At 43.4% G+C, this 25,550-nt stretch overlaps 1 protein-coding gene across 14 annotated transcripts in view; it reads left to right on the top strand.

Moving 5' to 3' along the window:
• The window catches only part of ELMO1 (engulfment and cell motility 1), a 574,098-nt gene that overhangs the window by 145,297 nt on the left and 403,251 nt on the right, over positions 1-25,550 (top strand). For all 14 annotated transcript variants that reach the window (XM_070059729.2, XM_089316113.1, XM_002713762.6 and 11 more), the window contains one exon: positions 24,193-24,243. In XM_070059729.2, coding sequence (XP_069915830.1) covers positions 24,193-24,243 — 51 coding nt within the window. The remainder of the gene's footprint in view (positions 1-24,192; positions 24,244-25,550) is intronic.

Raw genomic sequence — 25,550 nt, 5'->3', positions numbered from 1 at the left:
TCCGGTGCCCTGACCTGGACTAGAACCTGGTGTGTCGGCGCCGCAAGGTGGAGGATTAGCCTAGTGAGCCGCGGCGCTGGCCCCCATTATTTTCTGTTAATTTTTTTTTCTGAAATGGAAAGAGACAGATACACATACATACATACAGCAAGACAGAAAGCAAGCCAGCAAGTGCTCTTGTACTCTGGTTCACCCACCAAATGCCTGCACAGTTGTGCCTGTGCTGGGGCTTGAGTCTGGAAGCAGGAAATGCAACTGAGATCTCCTACTTGGATGGCAGGAACCCAGTCACTTGAACACTACCTTCCAGGAACTGGCAGGCATTTAACCTAGGTGCTGTGATACGCCATACGGATATCCTAACTCTGTCTTAACTGCTAGACCAAATGACCATCCCTATTTTTAAATTTTATATTTTATACATATTTACTAGAACTCATCAGGATGATTTTATGACTCCCCATGGTTGGTGCTTCACAGTTTCCAAAGACTTCATTACTTTTTACTTTGCAAAGTCAACATCAAAACTAGATGCCGTCACCTTGTTATCCCAGTGTCTAGCACAGTGCTCCATACATGTGTGTTTAATGGAATAATGAGTACCCACCATGATAGTAAGCCAGTAACCTAATGGAAGGTGTAAGATGTAGATAAGAAAAAAGACCAAAAGGAAAAGAAGAAATGAAAGAAAGGCAGAAAGCTAAGTAGAGAGGCTGGGGAGATAGCAGAGGAAGGAGCTCTTGCAACAATTATGTGCTTGTAACTGTTTTCTAGAAGTGATGCCCAGTAGCACTGAGGCTGTATGATCAGAGTTAAGTCACAATAATGATTATTGTATGATTATTTCTTTATTTTCCCCATTGTTCCAGTTCTCTATTGGTAAACAACCTCCCTCCAGACTTAGTAACTAAGGGAAAGAGCAAACTATTCTAAAACAGTCTTGATAAATCAGAAACTTGTCCGTGTAGATGAGTAGTTATACCCGCTGATTCTATGGGCTAGACTTTGGACATGGTGACGCAGGGATGGTGGCATGCCTCTGCTGCATGTCTGGAACCACAGCTGGGAAGACACATAGCTGGGGCAGGAATCATTTGGAAGCTTCCTCACTCATGTTTCTGGCTCTTGGACTGGGATGATTCAGAGGCTGGGCTTAGCTGGGATGGTGAAGGGGAGTGAGCACCCTGCATGTGGCCTCCCCATGTGTCTTGGGCTTCCTCATGGCGTAGTGCAATGTTCTGAGAAGCAGCTCTGTGAACGGGCAGATCCTAGGCAAGTGCTGCATGAAAACCCAGTGGAGGCTGCATGGCTCACCGTGGTGTGGCCTTAGGAGTTGTTTAGGGTCATTTCTGCTATACTCTATTGCTCCAAAGGTTGTGAGCCTGTCCTGGCTCAGATGACAGAACATGGACTTCTCTTCTCTGTGGAAGGAGTTGCAAGGAACGTTAGGGCTTTTGGATAAAACCTCCATTAGTCTAAGACCTTTGTGTTCCAGGAAAAAGGTGTTAGAACAGTTTGCTCATTCCCAAAAGTTATCCTTAGACACAGGGCACAGAAGGAGCAATTGCTCTTCTTTCTTAAGAGTTGGGGCCACAATAATAGCATGAACTGAAGAGGTGTTCATGGGGATTTAGAGGGAATTTGCTGGATATTTTGGTATTACACCTGCTTTTGAGAATAATTTTGGGGGAAATTGGTTCATTGTGCCTGAAGATTAAAGTCAAACAATAAAAATGAGTGTTTTGTTGCCATCAGCTGCACTTGTAAGCTGTAATAACTACACGTCTTTTATCAAAGGCAGTCTGAACTCTACTGTGACTGGAGGGAAGAATTGAAGGGGACACAGGGGGTTCATTATAGTCTTGTCCCAGCTCTGGGATGGGCATAGGTCAAGGTAACCTCAGTGATCAAGTGCCATCTTCATTCACCATACTCGTGTCTGGGGGTGGGTGGTGCTATGAAAAACACACTTTCAGACTGATTAATCATGAGCTTATCTAAGACTCCCATTTTATTAAGAGATGAATAAGAAAGGAGAGCTTTTTCCAGCAGTGTTTTTTCTTCACTGTATTTCTTCTTATTTCTGGTAGTTTTTCGCTTCCTGATACTTATTTATTCTTCTCCTGTGACCCTTTTACATCTGCAGTTTTTCTTTCTTTCTTTCTGTGACTTCATTCTTAGGTCAGTCTTTCCGCTCCTCCCTAAGGTTCCCTTTCAGGGGTGTGATTAACCAGCTTTTTAAAACTTCTCTTCTACTCTCTGTCCCTCTACTTTTTATGCTCAGTGTTCAAGTGTCCTCTCTCTTGCAGCTTTAGATTTGCAAGTTCTATAGTTAGGTTCAGATTTTAGATGGAGAAATAATACAATTTACATAAATCATTCTTTTTCTCAGTATCTTCAGTATCTGCTCAGTATCTTTAGCTCCTAAGTGAACAGATTTGTAATTCCAAGTTTCTTTGAAAAACATAAACCTGGGGCCTGGCATTGTGGTACAGCAGGTTTAGCTGCCTCCTGCAATGCTGGCATCCCAGATGGGAGTGCCATTTTGAGTCCTGGCTGCTCTACTTCCCATCTAGCTCCTGCTAAAGCACCTGGGAAAACACGGAACGATGGACCAAGAACTTGGGCCTCTGCTACTCCTGTGAGAGACCCAGATGGAGTTCCCGGCTCCTGCCTTCAGCCTGGCCCAGGCCTTGTTATTGTACCGTTTGGAGAGTGAACCAGCAAATGGAAGACCTCTGTCACTCCCCCTCCTGAGTCCCTCTCCTTCTCTCGGTCACTCTGTCTTTTAAATAAATAAAGATCAACAGAATTCACCTGGAGGCAGTCAGGCATTTGGCCGAGTAATTAAGGCGCCAATAACCATCTGTGCACCACAGTGCAGTGCCTGGGTTTGATGCCTGGCTCTGGGTCCTGACTCTAGCCTCTGGATGATGCAGACTGTGAGGCGGCAGGTGATGGCTCAGCTAGCTGGTTCTCTACCCGCACTTGGGAGAGCTAGATTGAGTTCCTGGCTCCCCAGCTTTGGCCTGGTCCAGCTCTAGCCACTGTGAGCATTTGGGAGTGAACCAACAGATTGGAGTTCTTTCTGTCTCCTCCATCTCTGCCACTCAAATAAGTTTAAAAAAAAAAAAAAAGGAAGAAAAAATTTACATGAACAGATTAGGCAAATTAGAGACACAGTACAAGAAAGAAGTATAACATTTTTTTAAAAAAAAGTATTAGAATTCTATTATTCAGAGAAAAATATTGACATTTTATTCTATCTCAAGGCTGCCTGAGTCTTTTTTTTATTTGAAAGGAAAAGTTACAGAGAGGTAAAGACAGAGAGAGAGAGGTTTTCCTTCCACTGGTTCACTCCCCAAATTGCTGCAATGGCCGGAGCTGTGCCAGTCTGAAGCATCCGGGACTCTAACCAGTGCCGATATGGGATGCCCACACTGCAGGCGGCAGCTTTACCTGCTGTGCCACAGTGCTAGCCCCTGTTTGAGTCTTAAAGTATATTTGTATTTGTAAAATAATATACAAGTGATTTCATATCTTGTTCTTTATCTTAGTATATAGTAGGCATTCTAACATGCCTGTTCATATACTCAACCTAATTCTTAGTACAGTGAAGAATACATGACACAATGCCAGCAAAATAGTCCATAAAGTGCCTTTCCAGGAGTCAGCCCTTCAGGGTCATGTTTTGTGTTTCCTTTTTTTTTTTTTTGGTTAAGTTTTCTTAATTGAAAAGCATTTAACTCAATTTTCAAAATAAGTTCTTTGTATTTGTAGTTTTTTTTTTTTTTTTAAATAGCTTTTGGCCATTCGTATGTCTTTTTTTTTTTTTTGGACAGGCAGAGTAGATAGTGAGAGAGAGAGAGACAGGTCTTCCTTTTGCCGTTGGTTCACCCTCCAATGGCCGCCACAGCTGGCGCACTGTGGCTGGTGCACCGTGCCTATCCGAAGGCAGGAGCCAGGTGCTTCTGGTCTCCCATGCGGGTACAGGGCCCAAGGACTTGGGCCATCCTCCACTGCATTCCTGGGCCACAACAGAGAGCTGGCCTGGAAGAGGGGCAACCGGGACAGAATCCGGCACCCCGACCGGGACTAGAACCCGGTATGCCAGCGCCGCGAGGCAGAGGATTAGCCTGGTGAGCCGCGGCGCCTGCCGTATTTGTAGTTTTAAAGTTTCTTTCTTAAACAATACTGAAGTGTCCATTTTTTAAAGGTTTATTTATTTATTTGAAAGGCAGTTACAGAAAGAAAAAGAGAAAGTGCGAGAGAAAGAGAGGTCTTCCATCTACTGATTCACTCCCCAAATGGCTGCAACAGCCTAGGCTGGGTCTCCCACATGGGTACAAGTGCCCAAGTAGTTGGGGGCATCTTCTACTGCTTTCCCAACCATATTTTCAGGGAACCAGATTGGAAGTGAAGCAGCTGGGACTTGAACAAGTACCCATATGGGATGCTGGTATTGCAATCAGTGGCTTAATCCACTGTGACAGAATGCCGGCCCCTTGACGTGTCCAGTTTTTAAACTAAGTCTTTGTAATTCCTTAATCATTCCTTATAATACATCAGTAGAAATTGAATAATGAGTCGAAGAAACTGTCACTAAGGCATAGATATAGCTATCATTTATGGAGTAGCTCCTAGGTGCCAGGCACTTTCATGAATTGCCTAATTTAAACATTTATGGCTCATAAACATCTTAGGAGTTGCAGAGTTTTAAGTCATAGAACTTCAGAGTGTCAGAATTGAATGTGAAACCAAGAACTTGAATATTTTTGTGAACAACGTTCTTTTTCACTGGCTTTCATGAGTGATTCAGGAGTTGCAAAAGGAATTTATTATATGGACTTTTTAAAGTACAATTTTGACTTACTTAAATGTGAATAAAATCTAATAATAAGCAGTAGCACAGTGAAGGAAGCGTCTTTATTATTAACTTACACTGCCAGGTTACATTGATTTTTAAAGGAGATTTATTTTATTTATTTGAAAGGCAGAGTTACAGAGCAAGAGAGACCTTCCATCCACTGATTCACTCCCCTAAGGGCCACAGTGCCCCAGGGCTGGACCAGGCCAAAGTCAGGAGTCAGGAGCTTCTTCCCTGTCTCCCACATGGGTGCAGGGTCTCAAGTACTTGGGCCATTTTCTGTTGCTTTCCCAGGCACATTAGCAGGGAGCTGGGTTGGAAGTGGAGCTACTGGGACTCAAAGTGGTGCCCATATGGGATGCTGGCATTGCAAGCAGTGGCTTAACCTGCTGTGCCACAGCGCTGGCCCCTGAGGGAAGTTGATTTTGAATAGACTTCAATATGAGCCGTTTCATTTATCCCTTTCCTGGTGCGCATGTTTACACTTCTTGAAAGTGTGCCATTGACTGGGAAGACTGCACTGCTTTTATTTCAAATCAAGCATAAATCTACCCACCTGAGAAAAAAAGGCATCTCAGTGAGTTTTGTGTGGCTACACCTGTGTTCTGGGCTCATGGAGGATCAGAATAGTTCTAGCTTGTTGGCTTAGGAGCATGTTAGGTGTTTCAAAGATTAAAACCTAATTTTACCCCTTTTTGTACATTTTTAGAACTTTCAGCCTCACCTCCAATATTTATTTATAAGAGATGAGAGTTGACAGTAGACATTGGTTATACACTTTTGAAAAACAAAATGTCCTGTGGCTCTTTGTTGAAGCATCTTGAAAGATTCCTAAGATTTCAGGGCAAACTTTTAAAGAAGGTTACATTGATATCTCCCTTGGTGTGGGAGGCAGAACTCTACGAAGGCCCTATGATTCCCAACTGCTGCTGTTAGACCCTGTATAGCCACCTCTGATTCAATGCAGGCTGTACCTGGGAGTGGATGTCCCTCCTGTGATTCTATTGCATTGTGTGACAAAAAGGATTTTCATTTGTATTTAAGGTCCTTAATCATTGGACTTCGGATTAATCAACAGGCAAATTATGCTGTTGGGCTTGACCAAATCAGGTGGACCTTGACAAGAAGGTGAACCTGTAATGAGATGCTCTCTTATTGGTCCTAAGCAGAAGCAAATTGCTATGTTGTGGAGAAAGCTACAAGGAAAAGCCCTGAGAGCAGACTCTCAGAGTATAGTGTCCCTAGCCTGTGGCTACTAAAGACGGATTTGAGTCACGGAGCTGAATTCTGCAGTAAACCTGAGTGAACGCGGGGAGGACTCTGAGTTCCAAATAAAGACCCAGCCAACCAAGCCCTTGCTTTCAGCTGCAGAGACCCCACACAGAGGGCCCAGCCAGGGCTGTTGTGCTTCACTACTGACCCATAGAGATGGAAATAACCCATTTGTGCTATTTTAGCTCCTGGTTTTGAAATAATTTGTTATAGAGCAATGCAGAAATATATAAATGTGTGACTGTATCCAGATTACTTCCACGTTGCATGAGACAACAAAACACAAAAGCAAATTGAATGGAGAAGCAGATTTATGATCTTTGGCAATACCAGATGTTGAATATCTGTGTTAATAAAAGTCTCACTATTCTTTAAACATTTATTTATTTTACTTAATTGAAAGGTAGAGAGACACAGAGAGAGAGAGAGAGAGAAACTCAGAGATTTTCTGTCCATTGGTTAACTCCCCAAATGCCTGCAACAGCCAGGAACTTCATCTGGGTCTCTCATGTGGGTGGCAAAGACCAAAGCACTTGAGCCATCATCTACTGCCTAGCGGGAAGGTGGATCAGATGCAAAGTAGTTGGGATTTGAACCCGGAATTCAAAGTCTCATTAATCCTGCTGACTACCATAATAAAATATACATTTACAAACCTAAGCTTATAAAGCATATTGCTACTAATACAGTAGCTTGTTGTCTATTCTAGGTTCTGAGGCATCATCTGAGAATTTTACCCTCTTATAGAAAACAAAATAAAACAAAACAAAACAAAAGCATGTTCCATTATTTGAAAATGAGTAGCTTGACTAAAAGGCACTTTTAAGAAATGCTGCATTTTGGTTGTTTTAAGTATGTAACTTGACAGAACAGGATTGTACAAGGCTAATTTGTCGTCAGCCCATTATATATGTGAGCATGTGTTTATCTTTAATGTTTTTTATTACAAACTAATGCATAGATGTAAGAAATCCAACCACTGCTTTCTTTAAATAGATTTATTTATTTGAAATGCAGAGCCACAGACAGAAAGGGGCAGAGGTAGAGAGCATGAGAGAGAAGTGGAGAGAGAAAGAAAGGGAGACACACACACACACACACACACACACACACACACACAGAGATCCAGGCACTTAGACGATCAGCCTTTGCCTTCCCATGCACAGTAGCTGGAAGCTAGATCAGAAGCAGAGCATCCAGGACTCAAACCAGCGTTCTGGTGTGGGATACCAGCATGGTAGGCCATGCCGAACCTGCTATGCCACAATGTCAGCTCCCTAACCACTATGTTTGATGCAGATATTTAGGTTTTGTGCTAGTCCTAGTTATTGTTATAAAATTCACTTCAATAGTGATTTAAAGCTTTTTATTAATCATGTCATTTTTCAAATGCATCAAAAAAGTATAAGAATTGATATAACTAACACACACCACTGTTCACATGTTCATAGATGTTGACATTTTGACTGTTGCTTCAGAGCTTTTGGGAAACAATTGCAAGTACAGCTGAAGCTCTAACCTGGCATTTTTGTCTGTCTCTGTATTCTACCCTTCTCAGAGCTAAATACTAGCCTAAATTTGATATATTGTTTTCTAATGAATTTTATATGGGTTCTCTACAATATATAGAATGCAGGTAACTTTTTGTAATTTGCTTTTTTCACTGAGTAATGTTTTTGAGATGAATTATGTATGCCCTCCCATGTCATGAAATAAACAGTTGATTTATCCATTTCCTCACTAATCATCAGTTGTTTCCTTAGTTTTGCTATTACAAATAATACTGTATGATACATGTGTTTGGGTATATCTGCATGAGACTGTCTAAAATTTTCCCTAGGAGGTAGAAAACTCTTGGGTTACAGGGTTGGGAAACACTGGGCCTGCAGGCTATGTAAGACCTGTGAAATCACTGGGTCTGTCCCTGCTAAGGCAACCATAGGCAGAACCCAACATTCAGTATTCTATAGCAGGCTCATTTTAAGTTGATGATTTTGCATGGTCCACAAATGATGTTATAAATATCCAGATGGCACTTGGCAGGAAAAAGTTTCCCTACCCCTAGAGAGGAAACCCCAGCTTCAGCTTGACAGGGATTGCCACACTGCTTTCCAAAGTGACTGTACCAGCACATAGTCCCACTCACAAGGTGTCGGAGTTCCTGTTCCCCTCATCCCAACTAGTGCTTGCTGTCTTAGGCTTGCTGATGTTGGTTAACTGGCTGGGCTGCCATGGGACTTCTTGGGGCTTTAATTTGCAATTCCTCAACTGTTAATACAAATAATATTTTCTCATATTTCTTATCCATATTTTTCTTCTTCAAATTGCTTAGATAGCCTTTGTCCAATAGGTGGACAAGATTTTATTGTCATCGATTTATGGGAATTTGTTACAGGGTATGGACAAATTCATTTTCTATATCTTCACCCAGTTTATAGCTATTTATTTATTTATTTTTACTTTTGCTTGATATCTATTGTCAGGTGGAACTCTGTCTCTCCTGCCTCCCTGGTTTTCCTTTTCTCCTCCTCCTCCCCCTACTTTTTCCTCTTCTTCCTTCATCAAAATCACCCTGTCCAGCTCTGTCTTTTACACTGCCATATGAATTTTACTATCTTGTCAAATACCACTAGGATTTTGATTTATGGATTAATTACTGAGAAAATTGCTTTCTTTAGGATATTGACTATCCTATCCATGAAAACAATATATCTTTCCATTTATTGGAATGTTCTTAAACATTTTTCACTAAAGCTTTATCATTTCTCCTGTATTATTCTTGTATATATTTAGTAAGATGCATGCCTAGGTATATCATAATTTTATATCCCTCATAAATCATCTGTTCTTAGGTACTTGCATTATTTGTAACCATTTATTTTCCTTTTCTGTGACTATTTATTTTCTTTTTCTGTATACAAGACATTCCATTGAAATTAATTAATTTCTGTAAATAGATCTGAGATGTATTTATTGGTGTATCTGGCCATTATCTTTAGATCAACTCTGAAGAAAAGCTACATCCTAATTAAGTTAGAATGGTTTTTCTAACCATTCTCTACATTAGTAATACTTAGGCATATGAAGTGTTACCCCCCTAAAAAATGGACAACTCAATGGCAAAAGGAAGAGAAAGACTAAAGTAGGCTAAGGTGCAGGTGAGTTTTGGCTGTTCAACCCTCTTCTCTTATATCTGGCTTCCCTACTAACTCCTCTAGAAAAGTTTACTTTGGATTCTAATCTCATTTGTGGCAAAGCGAATGGAAAAAGAGAAGGTAGAGAAACAGGCACCTTGAATGGGAGTCAAGGGATAGCCTGTTCTTTGTCTGGCTTTGTTGTTGAGTTGGATCCCTTCCAGCTCAGTCTACCTCCTGTTTTTCCAGGGCCTTGTTGTCACTCCTCTCAAGCCAGGTCCCTGCCTCCCAGGGCTGGAATCGGTAAATTTCTGGGAATGGTTCTGGACAGTTGTTTGAGCCCCAGAGCACAGTAGCTATAGTTGTCTGGGGCTGTTTGTCGCTTTGCTTCAGCTGCCTGATATTGTGGCTCGAGTGAGCAGTAGGGTGAACTGTAGCTCATTTCTATACAGGACTCATTTGAGACACGTGAATTGGAAGTAGAATGTGAGCACGTATATCTCATTTCTCTCTTAACTATGCTTGATAACACATGGACCTATAGTAGGCATGAAATAAACATCCGCTGGCTGATTGAAAGTCATTGAATAAAGAAGGGAAGGGAGGATGATTTGAGATGTACTTGTACTATGGGAGGAAGGAGGAAACTGTCATTTCCCCCCTTTCAGGCATGAGTGGCCTGTTAGCTTTAGTTGATAGATATATTTTGACTTTAACTCCAGGCACAGTCATGATTAAAATATCCATTTCATTCGTTCAAAGAGCATTTATTGAACACATTTTATGCCGGGTCCTGTTTTAGGCATAGTGAGAATAAAACATGAAAATGCTTGTGCTTTGTGAGCATATGTCATTGTGGGTGTGGAAACAAGACATTTTTTAGAAAATTGAGTATATGTTTTTAGATTTGTGTAAGTGCTATGAAGGAAGTAATTGTAGAATAAAGGAATAAAGATGTGGTGGGTGTTGCTATTTTGAATATAGGTTCATTAATGAGCCAGAAATATGACATGCCTGGGTTCAAGTTTACATACAACCAGAGAGAAATGAAATAAGGCTGCAGGTGGGTAGACATGATTTCAAAATTGGGGACTTCAGACCCTTAGTCTTCTGACCATGTGAGTCCCGAGAAATAAAGTGTACCCCGACTCTGGCAGTAATTCTGCTGTCAGATTTCTGATCCCTAAGGCTGATGCCTGGATTCTGAGTCTCCACACTATGGTTGTGCCAGCTTTGGAGAATCTGCATCTCTGCAAACTGCAAGGCCATGGTTGTCTGTCTGGGGCCTTGGCCAAATTGCCATAGGGCATCAGGGAATGTCTTTCTAAAAAGATTACATTTGAGCCAAGACTTGAGGCCGACAAGGAGCCAGATCATAGCGTTGCAGGAAAAGGAACAGCCAGTACAAAAGCCCTGCAGCATGAAAGCCCTGGTGTGTTAGAGAAGAGTTCCGGAACAAGACAGTGAGCTGGGGCTGGGACGAGGAACCAGACGGGGTTGTGGATGTCGGCCAGGGCCACGCCAGCCTGAGTCTTCTAAACCATAGTAGGAAGTTGGATTTCCTTCTAAGTACAATAGAAAGCCACTGTTTCATCTGGGGTCTATTTGAACTTGTATAGGAAGAAAGTGGCAATGGTTTGAACATGTAAATTTTGCATTACTTCAATCATGAACATAGGCAACAAGCCACGATCATGTTAGCAGTGTCTGTGTATTCATTATCAGTAGAAATCAGAGATACTCAAAATGTCATTTGTTGCATTATACCTAATTGGAAAATATAGTAGTTATGAGGCTTTCTAATGTATCATGTTATTTAATGTGTTAGTACCAGGGCCAGCAACTATAGCTGTGGGCCAAATCCCAGCTGCCACCTGTTTTTGTACATAACATTTATTGCAGCAAAGCCATACCTCTGTCTGTTTGTTAAATTTGTAAAAAACATGTTCTGACTCGTAATGCTTAAAATACTTCAGGTAGCTGTGAGGGAAGGGAGGCCCAGAGAGGTTGTCATGTGCATGAATTCATGTACCAGATATTTTCTGAGCACTTGCTGTGTGCAGGAGCCGTACCAAAGACCTGGGTGACACAGCTCTGAGTGGTGAAGCGAAGGGTTGAGTCAGGCCCATCTGACACAGTGTCTGGGGGCCCCACACCATGCAGGTTATGTTCAAGATGCTGTGTGACACCAGGCTGCCTCCAGTTTGGCCATCCCTCCCTCCCTGGTGTTTCCAGACACGTTGCTCCGTGACTCTCAGCTGTTCACATCTCATTCTCTGTGCATAGACTGATGTTTGTATCGGTGTTGCCTAGAACAGGCCATGGAGTCAATATTTTTCCAGCTGCACCAGTGTCCTCAATGATCCCTGCCAATGCCACTGGAATGGTCCCTCTAAAAGTGTGTGTGTATGTGTGTGTGTGTGAGAATGAGCTTCTTTCCTGTCTGTGCAGCTCCCGTCTCCATCACTTTGTGGCTTTCTGAGTCCACAGGCTATAACTTGCCCATTACAATCCAGGTTTAAACATTTGCATGTGTCCTTTGATGGGGGCAGGGAGGTTAAAATTGAGGCAGCAGAGGAACTAGCCATCAGGTCTGCATCTGAAATGGGTAAGATGAGGCTGTTCATGTTGATTCAGTCAGCTTTCTCATAGGTCCTTTCTGTCTAAAACCAGGGGGTTTTCATTAGCTGCAGCAGGCAAATACCCACAATAGCAGGCTTCCTTCCTGCTTGCTTTCTCTTTTTGTTACTGTGAGTGCCCAGCATTATAAAAGGGTTTTTCCTCCTGGGCATCAGTATTTTCTCAGTGCATAGGCAGATGTTATGTTCTATACATTTGGACTCATACATTAGTTATGTTTTGTAACCTACTTTTGTCACTTCACAATACAATGACCCATGTTCCCATATCGATAAACATTCTTCCATAGTAGTACTTTCATAGCTATCTTATGTTTCATTAGCTGCTTTGCCATCATTTCCTTAAATTTTCCTTTTGTTTAGGGACATTCGCAAGATGTGGTACATCAGTTAGGACCCAGTCAGAATATAGAAAACATACCATTATTCAAACAGAGAAATTCAGCAGGAAGAATAGGCAACTAGCAGAAGCTGGTTAACTGGAAGTAAAGGGATCAAAGATAACTCCGATGGGTCCAGAAGAAATAGTTGCAAAAAGGTGGTAGTGGCATCTAGCCGGAGGAAGATGGGCAACGTAAGAATGAAGGACCAAGTGAGGTCACTGACTCTCCCCTAATGCTCTTCAAAGAGGGCGTGGCCACTATAGGGTCTCCACCGCCCAGCTGTTATGCACAAACTGGTGGAAGTAAAGACACTTGTCCACCTGCCTGTGCTGGACTGCATGCGGGGGGTCTTCAAAAAGGTCATGGAAATGTGAATTATAAAAATCTATGCATGGATTTCGAAAATTTTTCACCAAAATAAAGTTTTCATTCCATTTTTCTATGAGCTTTTGAAGGACTCTCGTAGAAGTGTCCCTGTTGCCGGAAGGTTGGTGTAGGCAGAGCTGCTTAGACACAGCTCCTAGTAGGGACAGCAGGGCCTTGTGAGTTACAGGAGGCTGAGGGCTTAATATTAATGGAAGGTCCCCAAAGTGAACTGCCTTCCTGACCCCAGGCGGACTCTCTCCAGTGCTCTGTACTGGTGAAGCTTGACATCCCTACAGCTGGCAAAGGGGCACAGGCTGCAAGTCTGGCTCCAGTGTCAAGGAAGGAGCCAGAAGGAAGAAGAATGCTGGATTTTGAGTTGAGAGCCAGTAGATGAGTAACTGGAATGCTTGGGTTTTCTTCTAGTCAGTTGTTCCCCTGACATAACAGCGCTGCAGTAGACATCTTTGGTAAAACATTGGCTATATCTCTGATGTCTGTAGGAAAAATTCATGGAATTTGAATCTGAACACTTTTAATGCCTTTGTTATAAATGTCTAAATTATCCATCAAAAATGTGTTCCCACTGACCGTCCTTAATGCTATATATGGAGGGAGGGATGCACACACATACACACACACATGTATTTGTCAAAGAACTTACTAGCTTTGGCTTCTTCTTCTGAGTTGCTAACTTTGAAGCTGGCTGCTTTGAGCTTACAACCTGAAATATGACCCAAACAATGCCAAGCATGGGTGCTGTGGTTTGGCTAGATGTTGGATGTCCCCCAAAGGCCCATGTGTTAAAGAATTGATCCCCAGGGTCTCATGGTAATGCCACTCAGAGGATGGAAACTTAATCCAGTTATGCCATTTGGAGGTGGTGCCTGTGGGAGATGATTGGATTGGATTGAATCTTTGGAGTGGAGTCTTCATGATTCAATCCTGGAGGCCTCCTGAGAGACCACATAGAGGAGTCACATGCAACCCTTCTTGTCCTGTGATGTCCTTTACCACTTAAGGACTCTGTCAGAAGGAATACCATCGCCAGAGTCCCCACCAATTGTGGCTCCCCAGTCTTAGACTTGAACCTCCAAAACTGTGAGCTCAATAAATGTTTATTCCATTCAGAAGTAGCTTGTCTTGAGTATTTCCTTGTAGTAGCAAAAAGCTGACTAATACAACCTCAGTGATAGGACGCAGCAGTGTGTTGCAAGTCTTCTACCCCCTCATTCAATCTCCTAAACTCACTTCTCTTTCCCTCTAACTCATTGCCTCTGACATATTCATTTCCTTAAAACATGCCTTCATCAAATCCATCATCATGTGTGTGTATGCTTATTATATTGATAATAAAATAGAAGAGAGTTGACCTTTGGCACTGGGCCCCTGGCCTCCATTCTGTTGATAAGGAAACTGAAGCAAATCCAGTCTCCCAAAGTCACATGGGAAGTGCGTTGACCCAGGCCCCACCCGGGTCTTCCTTCTAACCCAGTGCACTTTCCCAGCTGCCAGACCACAGTGGATCCATCATCCTCAGCCTCTTATTACTCTCCCAGCTCAACACCTATCATGAGAGAGAGTTTATGAATATATTTAAAAAAAAAAAAAGATTTATTTATTTATTTGAAAGTCAGAGTTACACAGAGAGAGAAGGAGAGGCAGAGAGAGAGAGAGAGAGAGAGAGAGGTCTTCCATCCAATGGTTCACTAGCCAACTGACCGCAATGGCTGGAGCTGCGCCAATCCGAAGCCAGGAGCCATTGGTTCACTCGCCAACTGACCACAATGGCTGGGGCTGTGCCAATCTGAAGCCAGGAGACAGGAGCTTCTTCCGGGTCTCCTACATGGGTGCAGGGGCATCTTCCACTGCTTCCCCCAGGCCATAGCAGAGAGCTGTATTGGAATGGGATGCTGGCCCCGCAGGCTACTGCCACAGCCCATTTGCAGGATGTGGTACATCTGAATATATTTCTTTATCCCACCAGTGCTCACACTCTCTCTTTGCTGGCCCTGCCCTGTGGTCTGGAATTCTAAAGCTGTGCTTCAGGCTTTTGTGCTCAAGGGCGTTCTCTACACTTACTTCAGTCTGGGTCTCACATCTAAACACTCACAATTAACTTTTATTACTTTTGTTTACAAGTTAGAGGCCACAAATTCTTTTCTGGGCATATTAGAGGGACATGAACATGCGTTGGGTTCTATCCTGAGCTTTTGTCCAAGCTAATGGACGTTGATTATGAGTATTTAGATCCTAGACACCTGTGGAAAGAAGGTATTTCCTTCTGCCATGAGCGATTGGCCAAGGAAGCAAGCAACTTTCCTGCCTTTTAATAGTGGACTTCTATTTTTTTTAAACTAGTGGTGGACATCTAATAGCACTTATTCTATTTAGGCAAGCTTCTTTACCTCCAGGAAAGCACATTTTTCCTCATCTCTATCTTCTACAAGTCCTTGATTAAAATCCTGAAGGGGAACAGGCTGTCTCCCATGTTCTTCCCCTCAGGCGTGCCATATCCTGGTAGACTTCTGGGATCCTGAGCTGCCTACCCCCTCTGCCTGTTCATTCTGACCCAGATCTTATTACAGATAGAAAAAAGAGAAAGCACTCACAGTGGAACAGGCCCTCCACCTTCATGTGCAGTGTTTACAGACTACAGATAGCTAGTTAACAGATAAGTCATCAGACCTGTCTTGATCTTTCTGTTTTTTTTTTTTTTTTTTTTTTTTAGCTTTGGGGATTGGGTATAGGATATCCAGGTGCTGTGCAAAGTAAAAAGATGAGATGAAAAATATGACAACTGAGAATAGAATCCATTTAGAGGCATGGAAAAAAAAAACCCAGCAGAAAAGAATGCAAACCACAAATCCTTCAGTTAATCAGAGGAGATAAAATTCTACAGTTACAATGAGGTGATGGGGATATTGTACCTGATGGTGGTGGGGACGTTGTACCTGGGGAAGGCCAGAACATTCGCGATGGGAAAAGTGCATGGACAAGCATTGGCCTCCTTTCCCTCCTCATCCTTCTTCATCCTCATCTCTCCACCTTTATTTCCTGGCTCTCTTGGGGTTCACATTTTATTTCAGAGTATTTTTAACCATACCTCCTTAAATGCCAGATCTGTAGTCCCGTGTCTAGAGGCAGTGCTCTCGTAACCTAGCAACCAGTGTATGTTATACTGCCCTCACTTGTTTCATTAGCCTGAAAATGCGAAGATCAAGCAAATGGACACACAATGTACAAAAGGGATCAAGTTTGTATGCAAAGTCAGTCTGTGTGATGATCCAGTAATGGGACTGCAGAACAGTGCTATTTTGTGCCAATGCACCCAAAATAAAGGCCTCCTTGCAGGAGAGAAAGACAGAGAAAGGCAAAGACAGAGAGAGAGAGGAGGAGGAGAAGAGGAGGGACACAGCCAGAGAGAAGCTGTCTGCCCTCGTTAGGGGCCTAGACCCATTGGCTCATAAGCATGGCCTCCCTTTTGGAACTTCTGTTGTTCTTGCTAAATAACAGGAAGCAGAGTAGAAATTTTGGATTTTTGACCAGGCAGTAATTCTTAATTTGTCTGACTAAGTAGGAAGTTGGCATATGGAGAAAAACAAATTTCAGAGGGAAAAATAGAGCAACAATGACATTTATTCTGCAGCATCTTATTATCCAATCTACACAGAGGTTGAGTGGATGAGCTAGCTCTCTAAAGAAACAGAAAGACATTCCACTGAGACGCCTGTGGGTGTCAGGGACCAGCACAGTCTGGAACTCTCGGGCGTTGGGGAAGTATGAGAGTGGGGCTTAGCTGCCCTTCCCTGGGCCACTTGTCATTCTTCTTGTACATTCTGTGCAGTCGGGACATTTCCCTGAAGAAATGTTCTTTCCGCTATTTTTCTCCTCTTTGTTTTTTGAGGAGCTGGCATTAGTTTTGTTTGTCTGAGACTTTGTTACCTTGAAATTTAGAATACTTATTCTCAAGTGCTGGGTAGTCTATGGAAGTTGGGCTGTGATGACTCTAACTTCATTGTGTGTCAGAGTTACTTGGGAACACAGTGGAGAGGCAACGTCCCAGGCTGCTGGTTCAGTGGCCATGGAGGGGGAAGCCCTAGAGATCTGCTTTTGAGTTCAGACCCTTGGTGACTCTCAAGTGCAAGGTCTGGAGCTCTTAGGAGAAATGGAGGATTAAAGACTGCTTTCCCAGAAAGGGGCATGGAGCAGTTGCCTGGTGCTATGAGCTGATGGACACATTTCTCCTTTCTATAGAGTCTCCCTTGTCCTTTGAAGCGGAGAGAATGTGGGCTTATTATTTTTTTTCATTCCTTCCCCACATACTTCTATGTGTCATTTGATGATGCTCTCTGTCAAGCCTGAGGAAGTCAGCTCTGCCTCGTATGAATGCTATTTGGATTGTTCCTGTTGAGACTGGCTCCCTGAGTGTTACTAACATAACCTGTGGATCAGGCCAAGCTAAGTCTATGGCTAGACGCACTGCAATGCTTGGCAGTGTCTGAGGGGCAGAGGTCTATCAGTCAAGGTTCAGCTAGAGATGTAGAACCAACAGGAGACACATAATTAGAGATTTATTGCAAGGAATCGCCTAATGTGATTTTTGGGGCTGGCTGAGCAAGTCTAAAATGCATAGGATGGGCTAGGACTCAGGGAGTAGTGACTGAATCTGCATCCACACTAGAAAATTATTCCTTTATGGGGCTGTCGCTGTGGGGCTGCGGGTTAATGCCCTGGCCTGAAGCACCAGCATCTCATGGGTGCCGGTTTGAGACCCAGCTGCTCCACTTCTGATACAGTTCTCTGCTATGGCCTGGGAAAGCAGTAGAAGATGGTCCAAGTCCTTGGGCCCCTTCCCCCATGTGGGAGACCCAGAAGAAGCTCCTGGCTTTGGATCTGTGCAGCTCTGGCCATTGTGGCCAACTGGGGAGTGAACCAGTGGGTGGAAGACCTCTCTCTCTCTCTCTCTCTCTCTCTCTCTCTCTCTCTCTCTCTCTGCATAACTCTGACTTTCAGATAAAATAAATAAATCTTAAAAAAAAGAAAATTATTCCTCTATGAGGAACTCTGAGTTCTGTTCTTAAGTGCTTTCAATCCATTGAATCATCTCTACCTGGATTATGTGCGTTAATATCCCTTATTAAAGTCAACTGATTATGGATTTTAATCGTTTCTGCAAAATACCTTCACAGCAATATCCAGATTACTATTCAATTGAATATCTGTGGACAACAGGTTGGTCAAACTGACTCATTTAAAATAACAAACAAAAAAAGACCATCTCAGAAGGTGAGGCTCGAATTTATGGAGCACTGGAAGTTTGATTTAGGCTGGCCTTTCAAAGCATGTATGGGCCACAAAATGTCAGTCCAGCATTGGTGAGAACAGCAGAGAGTTTCGAGGCTGGGGATATAACGAGTCTTAGCTTGAAGACAATTGATGTTTTCTACTTGAGGGTTTCTGGGTCTCCCAGGAAGATCCTGTAATAAGCACCCGTGCCATCGGCATGGAGGCTCCTGGCAGAACACACTTGTGCTAAGGAAGGAGGAAGAGCAGAAAGTGCAATTCTTGTAGATAGGAAGGTTTGAGTTCTCAGAGCCCAGCTCGTCAGGGAGGGCAGTGAGGTAGACGGTTTCTGTTCTCCGTCGGGGGCTCTGGACTTTTTCTACTGAAGCAGAGCATGCTGCTCTTGTTCCCAAAGCATGAGCTTCACGATTCTCCTTATCATCTCTGGATATACATGGGCACTGTATTGCCAGACTGGCTCTTCCTGAGACAGGAAGTGCGCGCTAACAAAAACCTGAATCCGAGCTGTAATTCCACACCACTTACTCTTGCCCCTCCCTCTTTTGCAATGACTAAATGTCATTCCACCTTTCTCCTGTCCGGGATTCCCATGCTTCTCTCTTCCAGGCTCCCAGCGACCACACAGGCCTGTGCTGTGGTCCCTGAGGTTGTCTCGACTTTTCATGTCACAGAGCTGTGAGATGCACTGATCCCTCCTCTCTCCTGGGAAAACCTGCTGATGCTGAGGGTGCTCATGAATGTCACCGCCATAGAAAGCCTTCGCTGCACACCCTGTCCTCCTTCCCCTCCTGTCACATCTCTATGCAGATGCAGTGTTACCCGCTGTGCCCACCACTGTTTCATGGGGGCAGATACAATAATCGTCAGTTTCTCTCTCTTCCAAATTCCCAGAGGACAGGGAGGGGTCTTCTTTAATTTTGTTTGTGCCCCAGTATCTCACTATGCTTGGCATAGAGTATGTTTGCCTGTTTATTTCATAAATGTTTACTGGGGGGTTGGTGCTGCGGCTCACTAGGCTAATCCTCCGCCTGCGGCGCCGGCACACCGGGTTCTAGTCCCGGTCGGGGCACCGGATTCTGTCCTGGTTGCTCCTCTTCCAATCCAGCTCTCTGCTGTGGCCTGGAAAGGCAGTGGAGGATGGCCCAGGTCCTTGGGCCCTGCACCCGCATGGGAGACCAGGAGGAAGCACCTGGCTCCTGGCTTTGGATCTGTGCAGCACGCCGGCCACAATGCGCCGACCGTAGCAGCCATTTGGGGGGTGAACCTATGGAAAAGGAAGACTCTCTCTCTCTCTCTCATTGTCTAACTCTGCCTGTAAAAAAAAAATGTTTACTGGGTGTTGAACACGTCCTAGGCTTACACAAGTTCACTGCTTTAGATGGGAATGATAGAGCAGTGATAAATAAGTCAAATCACACACACACACACACACACACACACACACTCGTGCACGCTGACTGCCCGTGCTGTCTGCTTGGAGGACTGCATCCAAGAAGGGTCCTCTGCCACGCAGGGTGGAGAACCAAGTGGACAGAACCAAGAGTGAGTGAGGTGGCACCCTCTAGTGTGAAGCTGGCTGTAAGGCAGGGTTCCTGTGGAACCTTCTCATTTGCTTAGAGAAGAGGCATTCTCTGCTGTTTGTTATTCTGCCTGGTGTGTGCTGTTGTCACAGAGTGACATGCATTGCATGATTGCTTTTATTTATTGGATTACATACAGGGAGTAGTGATTGAACTCATAACGCTGCAGCAGTGGACATTTTGGATGTTGTTTTTGTGTTTAACATTAAGCAGCTAATTCTTTTTTTTTGGGGGGGGGGCGGGGGTTGCTTTTGCTATGTGCCTGGCATTGTTCTAACACTTTAAATGCATCACTTAGGTTTCAGAATGACTTTAGATAACAGGCAGTCTCCTTTATTTTCCACTTGAGGGAGCTGGGACAGGGGACAGCCATTCCACTTTTGCCAGGATCCCTGGCTAAGAAGGGAAACAGGCATCCAGTCCAGGAAGTTCCATTGCTCTTCAGTGAGGCGGCACCTGCCTGGATGGAATTTATGAAAGTACAGCAATGGAAAGGCTGTTCTCTTGTTAAGTTTACATTCCAAGTTCAGCCTTCCTTAGAGAGCGCAGGTGTCATCAGCACGTGGTGGTGAAAGAGTTGGGATTCTGCTGGTTTTCCTTTCAGAACGCGGTTGTGGCCTTTCCCTCTGAGTTTCATACACCTTTTTATTGGGACCTGGAGCTTTTTAGTGAGATTTAAGTAATCCTTCTGTGCATCTCCTTTTATTCCGAAATACAAAACACTGATGAAAAATATGGTTGAGAGAGAAGTAAATGAACTGCTGGTCTGAGAAAACACAAGCAGAAGTGCTGGGCGTGACTTCCCGGGAACAGCAAGAATTGCTGCCGTATCTTGAGCCAGTTCTACGCCAGGCAGTGCTCATGTGTCACCTCTTGTTCTTACTTCCTCTCCTTAAGCTCTAGGGGAGAGGGAGTACAAGTTAGAGTGGTTAAGTCGCTTGCTGTGGAGTCCACACAACCCATGAGAGGCAGAGCAGGACTTTGAACCCGGCTCAGCCTATCAGTGGTTTTAATACTGCTTAAATGTTAAACAGGCTACCCTTAGACCCTTTTCCCCAAAGCAGTCTTGTGTAGATTCCAGAAAGTAAGGGGTCAGTATAACAGGAATCCACTTGGAATCCTGGGGGGCCACTGTCTGATTTCATCACAGTCCTGCTCCCAACCCAGCACCTCTGGGACTCTGCAGAGCATTTGTCTACATCATTGTCACTTCTTTCACTCATCCCTCCAAGGGTAAATGCATGGTCTGAGTCTTCTCACCTCCTGCAGGCTGATTATAGCATGGCCTGGTGTCATGTGGCTTGGGTCTTGTCTATGATGTTGGGCAAAGAACTGCTTCATGACTTTTATTTCTTAATTATAAAGTTTATTTATGTTTATTTGAGAGAGAGGAGAAGGAGGGAGGGAGGGAGGGAGAGAGAAAGAAAGAGAGAGAAGGAGGAAGAGAGAGGGAGATGGATGCCCACAATAGACAGGACTGGGCCAGACTGAAGCCAGGAGCCCAGAACTCCATCCAGGTCTCCCATGTGGATGGCAGGAACCCAAGTATTTAAGGTGTCATCTGCAGTCTTTTAGGGTACACATTAGCTAGAGTGGAATCTGGAAGCAGAGCCAGAACTCAAACCCAGGTACTCTAGTATGTGATGGGATGTCCTAAGTGGTACTTAATCCACTGCACCACAATAGCTGCCCCAGTTTCTTTCTTTTTTTTTTCAAATGGGCAAAGTTTGGGGCTTGGGCTGTGGTATAGTGGGTAAAGCCACCATCTGCAGTGCTGGCATCCATATGGGTGCCAGTTGGAATCCTGGTGACTTCACTTCCAATCCAGCTCTCTGCTATTGCCTGGAAAAGCAGTTGAAGATGGCCCAAGTCCTTGGGCCCCTGCACCATCGTGGGAGATCCAGAGGAAGCTCCAGGCTCCTGGCTTTGGATCAACCCAGCTCTGGTTATTGTGGCCATTTGGAGAGTGAACCAGCAGATGAAAGACCTCTCTCTCACTGTCTGCCTCTGCCTCTCTGTAACTCTACCTTTCAAATAAACACATCTTTTAAAAAATAAATGGGCAAAGTTATTGTTGTGGTTAAATAACCATTAAAACTCCAAACCCTTGGCCTAATGCCTTTCAATAGATGTTAGTTTATTACTATTGTTAGGAATGCCTTATTCCCTGTTCAGATTTCCAGGAAGGGAGATTAAGTATCTCTTCCCTATTAGATTGGAACATCTAGGAAAGTAAACTTATCCTTTTGCCCTCTTGAAAAGGAACCTGCACAGGTCTGCCTATCTGAGGGTTCAGGTAGAATGCCTGCTGGGTTCTACTCTGAGCTTTGTTCTCCACAGCCATTAATCATGCTGGTATTTTAGTTCTCCTGACTTTTCTTTTAGTTCCTCTGACTCTGGTTCTCTCAATCCGTTCAGAAGCTGAGCAGGGAAGGAAGGCCATCTGTGTGTGGCTTCTTTAAGACTCTGTCACTAGCATTTGCTGTCTTCCTCCTCAGTTCCCATAGAATCATAGAACTAGGGTGGAAAACAGAGTTTGAAAATGACTTGAATTCATCTTGCATCCAAGCCCACCTGCCAAGTGGCCATTTAGCACACATGCATGTGTCTGGTAATGAGGCGCTGGCCCTCCCCAGAGGTGGCCCAGGACGTCCAGCGGCACTGAATTGCTGTATTGCACATGTAGGGTTCCTGTGCAGTCGTGCTGGGCTTTCAGGCTACCCTGTACTCCATGTGAAACGTTCAGATCTCCTTTCCTGCAGGAGGAAGTACTGACCTGAAGCCAGCTTCCATTCAGGAAGTTCTCTTAGAGAGTTCGTTGAGCAGTAAGTAGTCAGCATTGGCCGAGGGAACAAGCCATCCCTATGTCTGGTGTCTAACTGAGAAATCTCCCAGCACCTCTGTGTGCGCTGCACCTTGGCTTAACGCAAATGATGCAGGACAGGGACCCGCAAGCACCATTAACCTTCAGACCTCATGGCTCCAGGCAGGGGATGTGACCACAGTAAGTCCTAGTCTCCCCAGAAACTGAATGTGGCTCATATTCTGGTGGAAGAAAGTAAAACTGCCAGTGAAATTCTACCATCAGTGTCCTAGATGCCATGTGACAGCTTCAAAACACTCAGCTCAGATACACCTGCCAGGTAAAGACAGACTGATTTGGGATCTGCTCACTTATGCTGTTTGTTCTCAATTTCGATATAACATGCAAAAGGAACTAGCAAATGTTAAGAAACCAAAATCTTCAATAACTAAAAAAAAAAAGCTTTATTGAGGTATAGTTCACACACCCCAAAATTCACCTTTTAACAGTGTTTAGTTTGGGGTTTTTAGGACAAGAGAATTTCAAAAAGTTCATGGAAACTGAAAGATCAGTTAATTTGGGTGCAAAAGAATTTTGAAATTCATGCATTTAAGTTGTCTTCAATAAGTTTGTGGAAAAATATATATTATAAAAATACTATCCATGGATTTTTAAAAAAGTTATGCATCAAAGTAAAATCATTTTTAATTATATTATTTCACAAATTGTTGAATGTAGCCTTTTATATTCATGGATTGTATAGCCATAACCTCAATTATTGAGGAATATTTCCATCACCACAAATAGAAACTCTGCCTATTAGCAATTACGCTCTATTCCTGTCTGTCCAATGCTTGGCAATCACTAGCCTGCTTTCTATTTCTATGGAATTGCATATTCTGGGAATTTCACACAGGTGTAATAATACAATATGTGGTCTTTGGGGTTTTGCTTTTTTCACTTAGTTTAATGTTTTTGAGGTTAATCCTTTTCATAGCATGCATCAAAATGATATGCTGGTTTTTATGACCTGATAAGTTTCCTTTGATTAGATATGCCACACTTTGTTTATCCATTCATCAGTTGATGGGCGTGTGGGTTGTGTTTACTTTTTGATTATTACAAATAATGTTTCTCTGAATATTAGTGCACAAGCTTTTGTGTACAGGTATGGTTTCAGTTATCTTGGATATATATGCAGAAGTTGAATTGCTAGGTCCTGTGCCATTCATAGTCCTTTATAGTTTATTTTTTGTTTTCTCTTCTTGGGCCCCATATTTTTTTTGACAGGCAGAGTGGACAGTGAGAGAGAGAGAGACAGAGAGAAAGGTCTTCCTTTGCCGTTGGTTCACCCTCCAATGGCTGCCGCGGCCGGCGCACCCCGCTGATCCGATGGCAGGAGCCAGGTGCTTCCTCCTGGTCTCCCATGGGGTGCAAGCACTTGGGCCATCCTCCACTGTACTCCCTGGCCACAGCAGAGAGCTGGACTGGAAGAGGGGCAACCGGGACAGAATTCGGTGCCCCGACCGGGACTAGAACCCGGTGTGTGGGCGCCGCAAGGCAGAGGATTAGCCTAGTGAGCCGCGGCGCCGGCAGGCCCCATATTCTTATACTGTGGGTTTACTTTCACTTCCTCTGGCTGAATGTTGTCTGAGACTTTAAGTTATTACATCTGGGACTCAGCTTAAAAGTCTTCATTGAAATAATTAAAAATTAATCAAGTGAGAATAAAATGAATCATAAGAATACTCATTATACAGAGTCAATACTAGATTATATTTGCATTTGTCCTTTTCCTTACCAAGGTCCTACTTGAATATTTACAAAGTTTTTTTCTTTTCCAGAATCGAAATGAGATAAAGAATGGCACCATCCTTCGATTAACCACATCTCCAGTAAGTTGGTCTTAGCTTATCACCGCCCAGTATACTCTTTTTTTTGTCCAGTTCTACTCTGATTATGGGGAATTGACTTTTGAGGGTGACTTTACTGTAAAACAAGGTCTCTGGAATGTCCTTCCATGGAGTTTCTGCATTAGCAGGAAGGCCCCTCCTTAGACTTCCCACCACAGAGGATAAAGGCTCTCTTCCAGGTTAAGATCAAGTAAGTCAAATGGGAAGCCTTGAAGATTTGCATTTGGTGGTCAGCTCAATTTTCATATTGTGGATGGGATAACTCAGCTGGATTTGCTGATTTTACCCACTGCCCTCACAGCTACCTTCCACCATCAGAACAAATTCGGACAATAAGCAAAGGAAGCAAACCAATGTTTGCCTATTATTTCCTCTCAGTGTGCATGTGTGTTAGTGTGTGTGTGAGTGTGTGTGTGTGTGTGTGTGAGAGAGAGAGAGAGAGAGAGGAATAAGTGATTAGCATTTGCTAGGTTTGTTCAATTATTATCACAATTCATAAAAATACAGTTTAAGTACTTTTGGACCCTGACCCTGATTCATTGACTACTTCTAGATAAAACACTTTAAAGTATTCTGAATAAAATGTGCTAAACAAGACACAGTATATTTAGATTATTGTAGACTGATTGTTGCTTATCTTGGTCTTCCTTCCTTGCTTTGATACTTTGGGTAGTACATTAGCATATTTCATCTAAATTATTTCACAGTGCATTTTATTGCCATCCTAAAAAATAATCTGCACAAAATACACCAAGTGTTACTATTTTCACTCTGCATATGTGATGAAAACTGTGTCTAACTATCATTTTCAGTTTTTACTGAAGCCATGTGGTGGGCTAAAAATAAATTTAAAAATCGAGAAAGGCATCTGGCTAAAATTAAACTGTGGGTACTATCTACCACAAATTCTTCTTGTTGAAAATTACATGAGAGAGTCTGAAAAACGCTTTAACGTTTTACCCAATAACGCCTTGAACCTGAGCTCAGTGATGAGCCACAGCATGCAGCTGGAGCTGGCTGGTTGGCTAAGCTGTGTTTCGATGCCGTCTTTGTCACTTAGTGGCAGTTAAAGTCTCTACTCATTTTTCAGGGGCTCCGTGATGAGCTGAGATGTTTCTGTCTGACTTCCCATTGATCTTCTGATTTGGGCTAACATAAATGGAAGTTAATTTGATCTTGGAAAACCAATGTTTGATTTGGTTTTGGTCTTTCTATTTATCCTGCTAAAAGTACTTGTCTGCTTGCTGGCAAAAAAGGGCACACCTTGTCTTCTATTTCATCTTAAAATC

This window comes from Oryctolagus cuniculus, chromosome 16, assembly GCF_051225735.1.
Source record: "Oryctolagus cuniculus isolate XC-2025 breed Fujian yellow rabbit chromosome 16, ASM5122573v1, whole genome shotgun sequence".
NCBI lineage: Eukaryota > Metazoa > Chordata > Mammalia > Lagomorpha > Leporidae > Oryctolagus > Oryctolagus cuniculus.
Note: the sequence above shows the minus strand (reverse complement) of the source record. Positions and strands in the feature narration are given on the sequence as shown.